The following is a 13,724-nucleotide window of genomic DNA, read 5'->3' on the forward strand; positions in this document are numbered from 1 at the left end:
TCCGTATTTTCTGCAATAGCCGACCATGGGGTACCTTATCAAACACTTCCATCAGGCAGAAGATACAGATGTCTGAACACCTGCACATCCAGATATAGGAACAGCTTCTTCCCCACATCTACTAACCTCCTCAACAATGTGTTCTCTGTAAGAATACTATCCACGACACCCTATGCTGCTCTTGTTTGGCATTGTTCTTCTCTGTAACCAATCAGTATATGTTGATGCACCACTGTCAGTTTACTCTGTCGATTATTCTTTTGTCTACTATGTACGTACTGTGTACGTTCCCTTGGCCGCAGAAAAATACTTTTCACTGTACGTTGGTACATGTGACAATAAATAACCAATTATCAACCAATCCAGCAATTTACCTCCAGTCGGGAACATCACAGGTTCACACCAATCTCAGATTTGACAGCACATTTTCAGCATTCACCATTGTTCTTCCTGACTCTGAACACAGAACATCGAGTCTGCACAAACTCACTTAAGCCATTACTTCCATCCTAACCCCAATAATCCAACCTAAACTTTTTGTTCACTGAGGGCAATTTATCATGGCCAATCCACGTTTTTGGACTGTGGGAGGAAACCGGAGCACCCGGAAGAAACCCACGCAGACACAGGGAGAACGTACAGATTCCGCACAGACAGTGATCAGGCGTGGAATCAAACCTGGGACCATGGCACTGTGAAGCTAGCCACTTGTGCTACCATGCTGCCCGACAGTTGTAAAGGAAACATCTGTTCCATATCTAGGAGCTCTGAACAATGGAAGAGTGTGGCTGGGACACATTTCTTACATGCCTCAGGATTTAGCCACACAGGGACTTTGCTCTCAGTGAAGAGAGATGAGATAGACCAAAGTGTCATTTGTCCTTCTCAGTGTGACCCTGAAGGACTGTGTCCAGGCTGAAGTTCTGTTCCTGCCGTATGATCCTTCATTTCTTTCTGAGCTCCAGACAGGTGATGTTAAACACTCAGGTAGGAAAGATAAAAATCTGCAACAACGTTCCAATTCAAACAAAGTTGATTTATTTCACATTCATTCAGAATAATAAATCTTATCAGCAGATATAGACAGTCAGAGTGAACATTATTCAGTCCTGAGCACAATGAACAGCATCAATAAGGGTATGATCTAAACCTTGTAGTTGCTTGTGAACTCGCTGGTGTGTTTGCAGGTTGGATGAGTGAGTAAACCCCTTTTCACGGGCATTACAGGTGAATAGCCGCTCCCCAGTGTGAATTTGATGGTGTTTCAGAAGATTCAGGGCAGCACAGTAGCATGGTGGTTAGCATAAATGCTTCACAGCTCCAGGGTCCCAGGTTCGATTCCCGGCTGGGTCACTGTCTGTGCGGAGACTGCACGTTCTCCCCGTGTGTGCGTGGGTTTCCTCCGGGTGCTCCGGTTTCCTCCCACAGTCCAAAGATGTGCGGGTTAGGTGGATTGGCCATGCTAAATTGCCGGTAGTGTCCTAAAAAGTAAGGTTAAGGGGGGGTTGTTGAGTTACGGGTATAGGGTGGATACGTGGGTTTGAGTAGGGTGATCATTGCTCGGCACAACATCGAGGATCGAAGGGTCTGTTCTGTGCTGTACTGTTCTATGTTCTATGTCTATAAGTGAGAAAATTCCTTCCCAGAGATGGAGCAGGTAAAGGGCATCACCCCACTGTGAACTCTCTGGTGTGTCAGCAGGTTGGATGAATGAGTGAATCCCTTCCCACATACTGAGCAAGTTAATGGCCTCACTGTGAACCTCCTGATGTGTCAGAAGGTTGTATGAACGTGTGAATCCCTTCCCACATTCAGAGCAGGTGAACTGTCTATCCCCTGTATGAAGTTGCTGGTGTATCAGAAGGTTGGATGAATTAATGAATCCTTTCCCACAGTCAGAGCAGGCGAATAGCTTCTACCCAGTGTGAGTTCGCTGGTGAACAGTGAGGTCAGATGATGTCTTGAACCCAGTTCCGCAGTAGGAGCACCTGAACGGTTTCTCATCAGTGTGAATACGTTGATGGCGCACAAGTTCCCTGGAACTTTTGAAGCACTTCTCACAGTCTGGGCATTGAAAAGGAGCCATTCACCTGCTCCCAGTGTGGGAAGACATTCACTCAGTCATCCAGCCTGCTAGTTCACGCAAGGGAGAGGCCGTTTACCTGCCACAAATGTGGGAAGAGATTCACACAGTCATCCAACCTGATGAGACACCAGCGAATTCACAAGTAATTACAGTGCGTGGACAATCTGATCAGCTGCCTCTGCTGCTTCCCTCCCTTCCACTAGCTCCACTGGACCAAACTGTCACTAAAAATCCCCCTCGTCTGAGTGTGAACTCGGATCTATCTCCAGGTTCTCTCCTATCTCCTGTCATGTCCTGTTCAATCTCATCTTGATTACGAGACCTGCCTTCTGCTTCATTGACCCTATTCTCACTAAACCGCTGACAAACCAACTTCCCCACATTAACTGATATTGTTAACAGTTCTCTCTCTCTTCTGGTTTTGCCCCTCTCACTTTTAAATACACTATCTTCACCTTTCCTGAGAAAACAACCCTTGACGCCAAACTTGTTTACAAACGGCCATCCCATCTCCAACCTCCCTTTCCACTGCAACATGGTGTCCCCCAAGGATCTATCCTTGGCCCCTCCTATTTCCCATCGACATGATGGCATGAGAATCCATAGAATCCCTACAGTGTGGAAGGAGCCCATTCAGCCCATCGGGTTTGCACTATACGTCTGAAAGAGCACACTAGCTAGGCCCATAAGCAGCACGGTAGCATGGTGGTTAGCACAATTGCTTCACAGCTCCAGGGTCCCAGGTTCGATTCCCGGCTTGGTTCTCTGTCTGTGCGGAGTCTGCATGTTCTCCCCGTGTGTGCGTGGGTTTCCTCCGGGTGCTCCGGTTTCCTCCCACAGTCCAAAGATGTGCAGGTTAGGTGGATTGGTCATGATAAATTGCGCTTAAGTGTCCAAAATTGCCCTTAGTGTTGGGTCGGGTTACTGAGTTATGGGGATAGGGTGGAGGTGTGGGCTTGGGTGGGGTGTTCTTTCAGAGGGCTGGTGCAGACACGATGGGCCGAATGGCCTCCTTCTGCACTGTAAATTCTATGATCTATGATTTATAACCTCACCCTAACCCCATAACACCACCTAACCTGCACATCTTTGGACTGTGGCAGCACCCGGAGGAAACCCAGACGGATTTGGTGAGAATGCACAAACTCCGTACTGACAGTCATCCAAGGCCAGATTCAAACCCAGGTCCCTGGTGCTGTGAGGCAGCAGTGCTATCCACTATCCCGCTGTCCAAAATCACCGTGTTAATTTTCACATGGACACTGACAACACCCAACTCTACCTCACCCCAATCCCTCTCCATTCCTCCACTGTTACTAAATTATCAAACTACTTATCCCACATCCAGTACTGGATGAGCAGACATTTCCTCCAATAAATATTCGGAAGACCAAAGCCACCACCACCTCAAATCCCATTCCCTAACTCCCGAGTCCATCCCTCTCCCTGGGAATCATCTGAGGCTGAACCACACTCTTCACAATCTCCGTGTCAGATTTAAATCTAAGTCGAGTTTCTGATCATATATCCACACTATCACAAACACCACGTAATTCCACCTCTGTGACGTTACCTGTCTCCAGCCTGCCCCAGCTTGTCTGCTGCTGAAATCCTCATTCACACCCACGTCAACTTGAGATTTGACTATTCCAATGCATTCCTGACCTGCCTCTCACATCCCAGCACCTGGAAACCTTAAATCAACCAAATCTCTGATGCTTAGATGCTTTCTCACCCCAAATGTATTTCAATTTTATTCATTTTTCCACTTAAGGGGCAATTTAGCATGGCCAATCCACCTAACCTGCACATATTTTGGTTTGTGCGGGTGAGACCCACACAGACACAGGGAGAATGTGCAAACTCCAAATGGACAATGACCCCGGTTCGGGGTCGAACCCGGGTCCCCAGCACTGTGAGACAGCAGTGCTAACCACTGCGCCACCGTGCCGCCCTTTTCTCACCCCAAGTTGAGGGGAGAATATGGTGCAGTGGGCATGCCATCTGGACGGGTTATCCAGAGGCTCAGGCGAATGGTCTGGGGACAGGGGTTCAAATCTCAGCAGGCTGACAGGATGTGGGAATGGGTAGAACATATTCCAGAGCTTAGTGTCGAGGCAACTGAAGGAGCAGGGCCACCAATCGTGTACAATTGAAATGGGGGGGGGGGGGGGCTGCAAAAGGGGCCACAATTGGAGGGGGGGTTGTGTAAGTAAATGGATTGTCTGCAAGTTAAGACATGGGGCAGCAAAATTTTGAATGACCTCAATTTTATCGATGGAAGAATGTGGCAGAGCAGTCAGGAGTACATTAGAATTGTCAACTCTGGAGGTAATCCATTGTATGTACTATGTTTTCATGTCTGGAACGATCTGTCTGGACTGTACATAGAACAATACTTTTCACTGTACCTCGGTACACGTGACAGTAAATCCAAATCCAAGAATCATAACAGAATGCAGCAAACCTGCACACAGGGGAACTTGGACAGCCAGCACGGGGTTCAGCCATGGACTGATCAGATGGACAGAAAAGTGGTAAATGGAAATTTAGATAATGAGAGTTATGAACTCACTTCAATTAACTCCCGATAAAAATAAGGTCACTTCAGGATAATGGAAAAAAACTGATTGGTGGGGAAGCTACAAATAATCCTTTAAAAAAAAATTCAGAGTACCCAATTATTATTATTTTCTTTTTCCAATTAAGGGGCAATTTAGCGTGGCCAATCCACCTAACCTGCACATCTTTGGGTTGTGAGGGTGAAACCCACGCAGACATGGGGAGAATGTGCAAACTCCATACGGACAGTGATCCAGGGCCGGGATTCAAACCCGGGTTCTCAGCGCCGTAGTCCCAGTGCTAACCACTGTGTCACATGCCGCCCTAACAATCTTATTGTCACAAGTAGGCTTACATGACACTGCAATGAAGTTACTGTGAAAATCCCCTATGTCGCCACACTCCGGCGCCTGTTCGGGTACACGGAGGAAGAATTCAGAATGTCCAAATTACCTAAAGGAAAGGTTTACTTATGTCAGTGTATAATTTGATTCTTAATTTTATTGATTCCCGCCCCAGTGTACCCATTCGCCACAAGATATCAAAAAAATTCACTGTTCACTGGTTTTAACTTTCAATGGCAGTGTTTATATCCAGTATCCCTCACGGTGGGGAATGTCCTCTATTCACATGACAGGAAAGCAGTGCGCAAGTGTAGTACCGCCCGATGTCTGGAGCATGCGCAGTGATAGCGATGGTAAGTCTTGTTTGTCGGATCTCCAAACTGGTGAAGATGCGGAAGCGCAGAGGGAGCGATGTGTTGTGAGTGTGGACGAGGCTTCTGTGGGAAAGGTTTCACTTGGATGTGCACTCAATCACCAGTGGGGTCAAACTGGGGAGAGGCTGTTCTCTGCTCAGTGTGTGAGAAGACACAAGGGGAAACTACTGATTGTCAAGAGATTGTTTTCATTCTTTCATGGGAGCATTGTTGACAAAACCAGCATTTGTTGTTCATCCTTAATTGTCCTTCCAAAGTTGGGGGTGAGCTTCCTTCATTAATCACTGCAGTCTCAGTACTGTTGGTGTACCCATAGTGCTGTTAGGAAAGGAACTCTAAGACTTTAGTCCAGAGACAGTGAAGGCACAGCAAACTACCTCCAAGTCAGAATGGTATGTGGCTTGGAAGGGTAATTGCAGGTTGTGATGTTCCCATGTTCCTGCTGTCCATATCCTTGTAAGTTAGGGGATTTGGCAGGTATTTTCAGAAAAGGCTTGGTGAATTGCTGGTCATGTTAGCGATGTCCATGTCCCATTTTATTTGTTCAGCATTTATTGCCCATCCAAAATTGCCTTTGAGGGGACAGTTCAGAATCAACCACATTGCTGTGAGTCTGGAGTCACATACAGGCCAGACCAAGTAAGGATGACAGATTTCCTTCACTAAAGGACATTCATGAACCAAATGGGTTTTTACAACAATCGACAATAATTCCATTTCATCACTTTTTTAATTCCAGATTTTTATTGAATTCAAATTTCGCCATCTGCAGTGGCGGGATTTGAATCTGGGACCCCAGAGTACTCTGAATTTCTAGTTCAGTGACAATACCACTATGCGACCGCCTCCCCCATTTTAAAATATTGTAAAAGTAAAAAGGATTAAAAAGTCTCAACTGAAATAGTTTTGCTCATTGTCAACACAGCCTTTAACTGGTCTGTGTTTCTAGACTCTGTTCTGTGAGCTACATCTGTAATAAAACACTATAAACATCTTGGGGGTTACCATTGACCAGATTTGGACTAGCCATATAAATACCATTGCTGCAAGAGCAGGTCAGAAGCTAGGAATCCTGTGGCAAGTAACCTTTCTCCTGAATCCCCAAAGCCTGTCCCATATCTACAAGACACAAATCAGGAGTGTAATGTAATACTCTCCACTTGGCCTGGATGAGTGCAGTTCCAACAACACTCAAGATGCTTAAATCATTCTTTTTTTAATGTAAATTTAGAGTATCCAATTAATTTTTTCCAATTATGGGGCAATTTAGCGTGGCCAATCCGCCTAACCTGCAAAGGGACTGGTTTAGCTCACTCGGCTAAATCACTGGCTTTTGAAGCAGACCAAGCAGGCTAGCAGCACGGTTCGATTCCCGTACCAGCCTCCCTGGACAGGTGCCAGAATGTGGCGACTAGGGGCTTTTCACAGTAACTTCATTGAAGCCTACTCATGACAATAAGCGATTTTGATTTGATTGATTTGATTTGATCTTTGGGTTGTGGGGGCGAAACCCACACAAACATGGGGAGAATGTGCAAACTCCCCACAGATGATCACCCAGATCCAGGATCGAACCTGGGACGTCGGCACCGTGAGGCAGCAGTGCTACTCACTGTGCCAACGTGCTGCCCTTGCACTCAAGAAGCTGGACACCATCCAGGACAAAGCAGCCTTTTTGCTTGGCACCCAATCCACAAACATTCACTCCCTCCAGCACAGTAGCAGCAGTGTGTACCATCTAAAAGATGCACTGTAGGAACTCACCAAGGCTTCTTATGCAGCACTTTCCAAACCCACAACCACGAAGGATAACGGCATGATGCACATAGAAATCCCATCGCCTGGAAGTTCCCCTCCAAGCCACTCACCATCCTGAATTGGATATAAATTGCCGTTCCTTCACTGTTGCTGGGTCAAAATCCTGAAACTCCCTAATATCACTGCGGCTGTAACTATATCACATGGACTGTAGCAGTTCACCAAGGCAGCTGAAGGCACTACCTGCTGAAGGCAGCTATGAATGGCAATAAATACTGGCCTAGCCAGCGACTCCAGTATAAAATTAATGAACTTTTAAAAAGCAAAAACATTGCAGATGTTGGAATATCAAAATATGACACACTAATGAGGTTAGACCGCATCTGTAGAGAGAAAGGAACAGAATTATAGGTTCACGTCTGATCTGCGCCCAGTCGCCAGTAAAACACTGACTTCCTGCAGCTGATTAGTGTTGGCGAGAGTTCCCACAATCCTCCGCAGCCCAGAAACCGCTCTATCCAACTGACTCATTGCCCAGGCGCTGAGTGCGCATGCTTCAGGGCCAGCCGGTTGCGGGGCATTCTGGGTAACTCTGTTCCGAGTCGGAGGAAACCGGGAAGCGGTGGTGCGGATGGGCTGCAGTAACTGGTAAGGATATGGAATCCCAGGGGGAGTGATGGAGCCAGCTCTGGACGGGGAGAGTTTCTCAACTCTTCAGTGAACGCCGCAAACCCTCAATAAGACCCTGCGGTCGCGGGTTTTTGGCTCTGGATCCTGTACCTGGGATTAGGCCCGGGCCGCCATGTTGCTTCAGCGAGGTGAAGAGCGCATGCGCTGGTGTCTGGCTGCGGTCAGAGAGAATGGGCGGGACGTTCAGGGTCTCTTTTCCAACTGGGTCCTAATACCCGGTGGGATTAAATTATTGTTAATTAGCGGCATTGTGGTTGGCACTGCTGCCTCACAGCGACAGAGACCTGGATTCGAATCCGAGCTTGGGTGGTTGTCGTTGTGAAGTTTGCACATTCTCCCTGTGCCTGTGTGGGTTTCTTCCGGTACTCTGCTGTCCTCCCACAACCCAAATATCTGCAGGTTATGGGGATAGGGTGGGGGGAGTGGGCTCAGGCAGGATGCTCTTTTCGAGGGTCAGCTTTGCTGCACAGAGGGGTCTGGGCTAGTTGGAGTGGAAGTTCTGCTCCTGATCTGTTTAAAATACCAATTTGTAGACTGGATGGGAGCCCTATGGGGGAGAATGTAGGGCTTCCTCTGGCTGCTGGCCTCTCTTCCATGAGAGGCCATGTGCTCTTGTCCATGTTCAGGTGGGACCACGAGGTGTCCACACTTGATCTTCCACAACTGTTGTTACCTCCGATGCAGAGTATTTCCGAGACACTGAAAGCAACATTGTTGTTCAGTTAAAAAACTTTCCTTTTGTTTCGTTTTCTAAATTTACAGTCCCCAATTTTTTTTCCAATTAAGGGGCAGTTTAGCATGGCCAATTCACCTACCCTGCACATCTTTTTTGGGTTGTGGGGGTGAGACCCACGCAGACACGGGGAGAATGTACAAACTCCACATGGACAGTGACCCGGGGCTGGGATTGAACCCAGGTGCTCAGCGCCGTGAGGCAGCATTGCTAACCACAATGCTGCCATAGCTTACCATTGTTTATGTTGGGATTTTGACTCCTTTTACTTTGATTGGGCAACATATTTGGGGAAACATGAGAGGGAAGAATATTCCACAGAGATTAGAATTATTTGTTCTGTATTTCTATCCTGGAATGAAAGTGATACCGACATTGTCAACTCCTTTTACAGGGGATTGGAAGGAGAGGATGTGACACGTTCATCAGGATCTGAATATCATCAGCCGTTGAATGTGAAAGGAGAAATGTTTGTCTGTTCTGTTTGTGGGAAAGGATCTGAAACATCATTCTGACTGGAAAAGACAAACAAATACACACAAGTGGCAATGTTCCAGTGAACTGACTGTGAAAACCCTGAAAAAACATCGCACCGTTCACAGTGGGGAGAAACCATACACATGTTGTGTAGAGGAGGCTTCAACTGATTATCAAGCCTGTTTTTTTTCATTTGTTCATGGGATGTGGGCAGCGCTGATTGTGGAAACATTTATTCCTCATCCCTAAGGGCATTTAAGAATCAACCACACTGCTATGAATCTGGAGTCATATGTAGGCCAGGCCTGAAGGACATCAGTGACCCAGATGGGGTTTTACAACAATTGACAATGGTTTCATGATCATTAGAATTTGAATTCCAGATCTTTATTGAATTCAATTTTCACCATCTGCCGCGGTGGGATTCGAACCTGGGTCCCCAGAGCATTACCCTGGGTCTCTAGATTATTAGTCCAGTGACAATACCCCCACGTCACTGCCTTGGTAACACAAGGACGCCGGTAGCATGGGGAAACCATGGAAATGTGGGGACTGTGGGAAGGGATTCAGATTCCCATCAGGTCTGGAAATTCATCGACGTAGTCACACCAGGGAGAGGACTTTCAACTGCTCTGACTGTGGGAAAAGCTATAAGAATGCTGCAGGTCTAATTAATCATCAACGTGTTCACACGAGAGAGAAGCTGTTCACCTGCTCCACCTGTGGAAAGGAATTCACTTCAGCATCCAGCCTAATGGCACACCAGCTAGTTCACACTGGAGAGAAACCGTACGATTGCCCTCAGTGTGGGAAGGGCTTCCGGTGTTCATCCAACCTCACTGAACATCTACGGGTTCACACTGGGGAGAAACCATTCCACTGCTCTGAGTGCGGGCAGAGATTCACTTGTTCTTCCCATCTCACTGATCACAAGCGTGTCCACACTGGTGAGAGGCCGTTCATCTGCTCCGTGTGTGGGAAGGGATTTATTAAATCGGCACACGTTCTTAAACACCAGCGTGTTCACACTGAAGAGAGACCGTTCACCTGCACTGAGTGTGGGAAGAGTTACACTAATCCATACAATCTCCGGGATCACCAGCTAGTTCACACTGGGGAGAAACCCTTTACCTGCTCGGAGTGTGGGAAGGGATTCGCTTTGAAATCGCAGCTCAGGAAACATAAGGTTGTTCACACTGATGAGAGACCATTTCAATGTTCTGACTGTGAGAAGAGCTTTAAAAGCGGAAGTGATTTGACAAAACACCAGCGAATCCATTCCGGGGCGAAGCCGTTCACCTGCCCCGTGTGTGATAGAGGATTCACTCGGCCATCCAATCGTCTGGCACATCAGAGAGTTCACATGTGATTGCAGGGATTGGATTCCTACACCCAGGAATGAACCATGTCCATTCTGACAGTTCAGATTTATTTCCATTGGTGTTAAACTCCAGCCCTGTTAAAGGGATTAATATAATGGACATGAATTGCATTAAATGGACAGTGTTGGAATCCTTTATTTCTCTTAGAAAGTGCTTTTCACACAATGAAGTTCTTTTGAATTGTAGTCACTGTTGTAATGTTGGAAATGCAGCAGCCAGATTGCTTACATAAGGCTCCAACAAACACAAATAAGATGCTGGAAATACTCAGCTGGTCAGGCAGCATCTGTGAAGCAAGAAAGTGAGTTCAAAACAGAACTGTGATTATGACCAGATTATCTGTTCAGTGTTCATCAACGAGGGCTTTATAGTGAGCAGTTCACCCGAGAGAACTTCCTCCTTCGAAATTTCATCAGCAGGACCTTTATGTCCAGCTGCAAGAGCAGATGGGGTTATACTGGAAGGTGCCTCCGAAAAACAGTGCTGTATTCCCTCAATACAGTATTCTCTCAGTACAGTGCTGTATTCTCTCAGTACAGTGCTGTATTCCCTCAGTACAGCGCTGTATTCTCTCAGCACAGCGCTGTATTCCCTCAGCACAGCGCTGTATTCCCTCAGTACAGTGCTGTATTCCCTCAGCACAGCGCTGTATTCCCTCAGTACAGTGCTGTATTCCCTCAGTACAGTGCTGTATTCCCTCAGTACAGTGCTGTATTCCCTCAGTACAGTGCTGTATTCCCTCAGTACAGTGCTGTATTCCCTCAGTACAGTGCTGTATTCCCTCAGTACGGTGCTGTATTCCCTCTGTACAGTGCTGTATTCCCTCAGTACAGTGCTGCATTCCCTCAGTACGGTGCTGTATTCCCTCAGTACCGTGCTGTATTCCCTCAGTACAGTGCTGTATTCCCTCAGTACGGTGCTGTATTCCCTCTGTACAGTGCTGTATTCCCTCAGTACAGTGCTGCATTCCCTCAGTACGGTGCTGTATTCCCTCAGTACAGTGCTGTATTCCCTCAGTACAGTGCTGCATTCCCTCAGTACGGTGCTGTATTCCCTCAGTACAGTGCTGTATTCCCTCAGTACAGTGCTGTATTCCCTCAGTACAGTGCTGTATTCTCTCAGTACAGCGCTGTATTCCCTCAGCACAGCGCTGTATTCCCTCAGTACAGCGCTGTATTCCCTCAGTACAGTGTGGTATTCCCTCAGTACAGCGCTGTATTCCCTCAGTACAGCGCTGTATTCCCTCAGTACAGCACTGTATTCCCCCAGTACAGCGCTGTATTCCCCCAGTACAGTACTCCCTCAGTACAGTGCTGTATTCCCTCAGTACAGTGCTGTATTCCCTCAGCACAGCGCTGTATTCCCTCAGCGCAGTGCAGTATTCCCTCAGTACAGTGCAGTATTCCCTCAGTACAGCGCTGTATTCCCTCAGTACAGTGCTGTATTCCCTCAGTACAGTGCTGAATTCCCTCAGCACAGCGCTGTATTCCCTCAGTACAGTGCTGTATTCCCTCAGTACAGTGCTGTATTCCCTCAGTACCGTGCTGTATTCCCTCAGTACAGCGCTGTACTCCCTCAGTACAGCGCTGTATTCCCTCAGTACAGCGCTGTATTCCCTCAGTACAGCGCTGTATTCCCTCAGTACAGAGCAGTATTCCCTCAGTACAGCGCAGTATTCCCTCAGTACAGTGCAGTATTCCCTCAGTACAGTGCAGTATTCCCTCAGTACAGTGCAGTATTCCCTCAGTGCAGCGCTGTATTCCCTCAGTGCAGCGCTGTATTCCCTCAGTTCGGCGCTGTATTCCCTCAGTACGGCGCTGTATTCCCTCAGTACGGCGCTGTATTCCCTCAGTACGGCGCTGTATTCCCTCAGTACGGCGCTGTATTCCCTCAGTACGGCGCTGTATTCCCCCAGTACGGCGCTGTATTCCCCCAGTACGGCGCTATATTCCCCCAGCACGGCGCTGTATTCCCCCAGTACGGCGCTGTATTCCCCCAGTACAGCGCTGTATTCCCCCAATACAGTACTCCCTCAGTACGGCGCTGTATTCCCTCAGTATGGCGCTGTATTCCCTCAGTACGGCGCTGTATTCCCTCAGTACGGCGCTGTACTCCCTCAGTACGGCGCTGTACTCCCTCAGTATGGCGCTGTATTCCCTCAGTACGGCGCTGCATTCCCTCTGTGCGGTGCAGTATTCCCTCTGTACGGTGCAGTATTCCCTCAGTACAGTGCTGTATTCCCTCAGTACAGTGCTGTATTCCCTCAGTACAGTGCTGTACTCCCTCAGTACAGTGCTGTACTCCCTCAGTACAGTGCTGTACTCCCTCAGTACAGTGCTGTACTCCCTCAGTACAGTGCTGTACTCCCTCAGTACAGTGCTGTACTCCCTCAGTACCGTGCTGTATTCCCTCAGTACAGCGCTGTATTCCCTCAGTACGGCGCAGTATTCCCTCAGTACCGTGCTGTATTCCCTCAGTACAGTGCTGTACTCCCTCAGTACCGTGCTGTATTCCCTCAGTACGGCGCAGTATTCCCTCAGTACCGTGCTGTATTCCCTCAGTACCGTGCTGTATTCCCTCCGTACAGTGCTGTATTCCCTCAGTACCGTGCCGTACTCCCTCAGTACAGTGCCGTACTCCCTCAGTACCGTGCTGTATTCCCTCAGTACCGTGCTGTATTCCCTCAGTACCGTGCTGTATTCCCTCAGTACCGTGCTGTATTCCCTCAGTACCGTGCTGTATTCCCTCAGTACCGTGCTGTATTCCCTCAGTACCGTGCCGTATTCCCTCAGTACAGTGCCGTACTCCCTCAGTACAGTGCTGTATTCCCTCAGTACCGTGCTGTATTCCCTCAGTACCGTGCTGTATTCCCTCATTTGGTCACTCCTGGTGTTGGCTGAACAGGTATTAGTGTGAATATGCACACAAGCAGCAGATTTTTACATGACCTTATGTAGAGTTGAATCGGAGAGGCCGGCAAGGGGAACATTAGTGTAGTTAAGGTTTGAGATGACAAAGGAATGAATGAATTTCAGTAGCAGATGAGATGAGGCAGCAGCAAATCTGGACAATGTTACTGAGGTGGAAATGGACAGTCTTTGTGATGTGTCGTCAGTAACTCAGTTTGGGATGAATTTGCCAACCAGATTATGAACAGATTGGTTCAGCCTCAAAGAGTTGCAATAGAGAGAATAGCTAGGGAGTGGGATATGTAACTGAAACTGAAGGTGATCGTTTTCCTCTTTCCAATATTTAAATGGAGAATCGATTCCCGGCTGGGTCACTGCCTGTGCGGAGTCTGCAGGTCCTCCCCGTGTG

At 47.8% G+C, this 13,724-nt stretch overlaps 1 protein-coding gene across 2 annotated transcripts; it reads left to right on the plus strand.

Annotated features, from left to right (window-relative positions):
* Positions 1–7,678: 7,678 nt before the first annotated feature.
* On the plus strand, positions 7,679–10,543 carry LOC119961117 (gastrula zinc finger protein XlCGF7.1-like). Of its 2 annotated transcripts, none has more exons than XM_038788616.1 (2): positions 7,679–7,772; positions 8,942–10,543. In XM_038788616.1, the coding sequence occupies exon 2, from the start codon at positions 9,551–9,553 to the stop codon at positions 10,391–10,393; it is 843 nt and encodes a 280-aa protein (XP_038644544.1). In that variant the 5' UTR covers positions 7,679–7,772; positions 8,942–9,550; the 3' UTR covers positions 10,394–10,543. The 2 variants fall into 2 exon arrangements, with proteins under 2 accessions (XP_038644544.1, XP_038644545.1); XM_038788617.1 differs by lacking the exon at positions 7,679–7,772 and adding an exon at positions 7,803–7,942.
* Positions 10,544–13,724: the final 3,181 nt, after the last annotated feature.

Source organism: Scyliorhinus canicula, unplaced genomic scaffold (genome assembly GCF_902713615.1).
Source record: "Scyliorhinus canicula unplaced genomic scaffold, sScyCan1.1, whole genome shotgun sequence".
NCBI classification, from domain to species: Eukaryota; Metazoa; Chordata; class Chondrichthyes; order Carcharhiniformes; family Scyliorhinidae; genus Scyliorhinus; species Scyliorhinus canicula.

Excerpts from the sequence above, each read along its gene's own strand:
- LOC119961117 (XM_038788616.1), top strand. The coding sequence starts at position 9,551 with ATGGGGAAACCATGGAAATGTGGGGACTGTGGGAAGGGATTCAGATTC.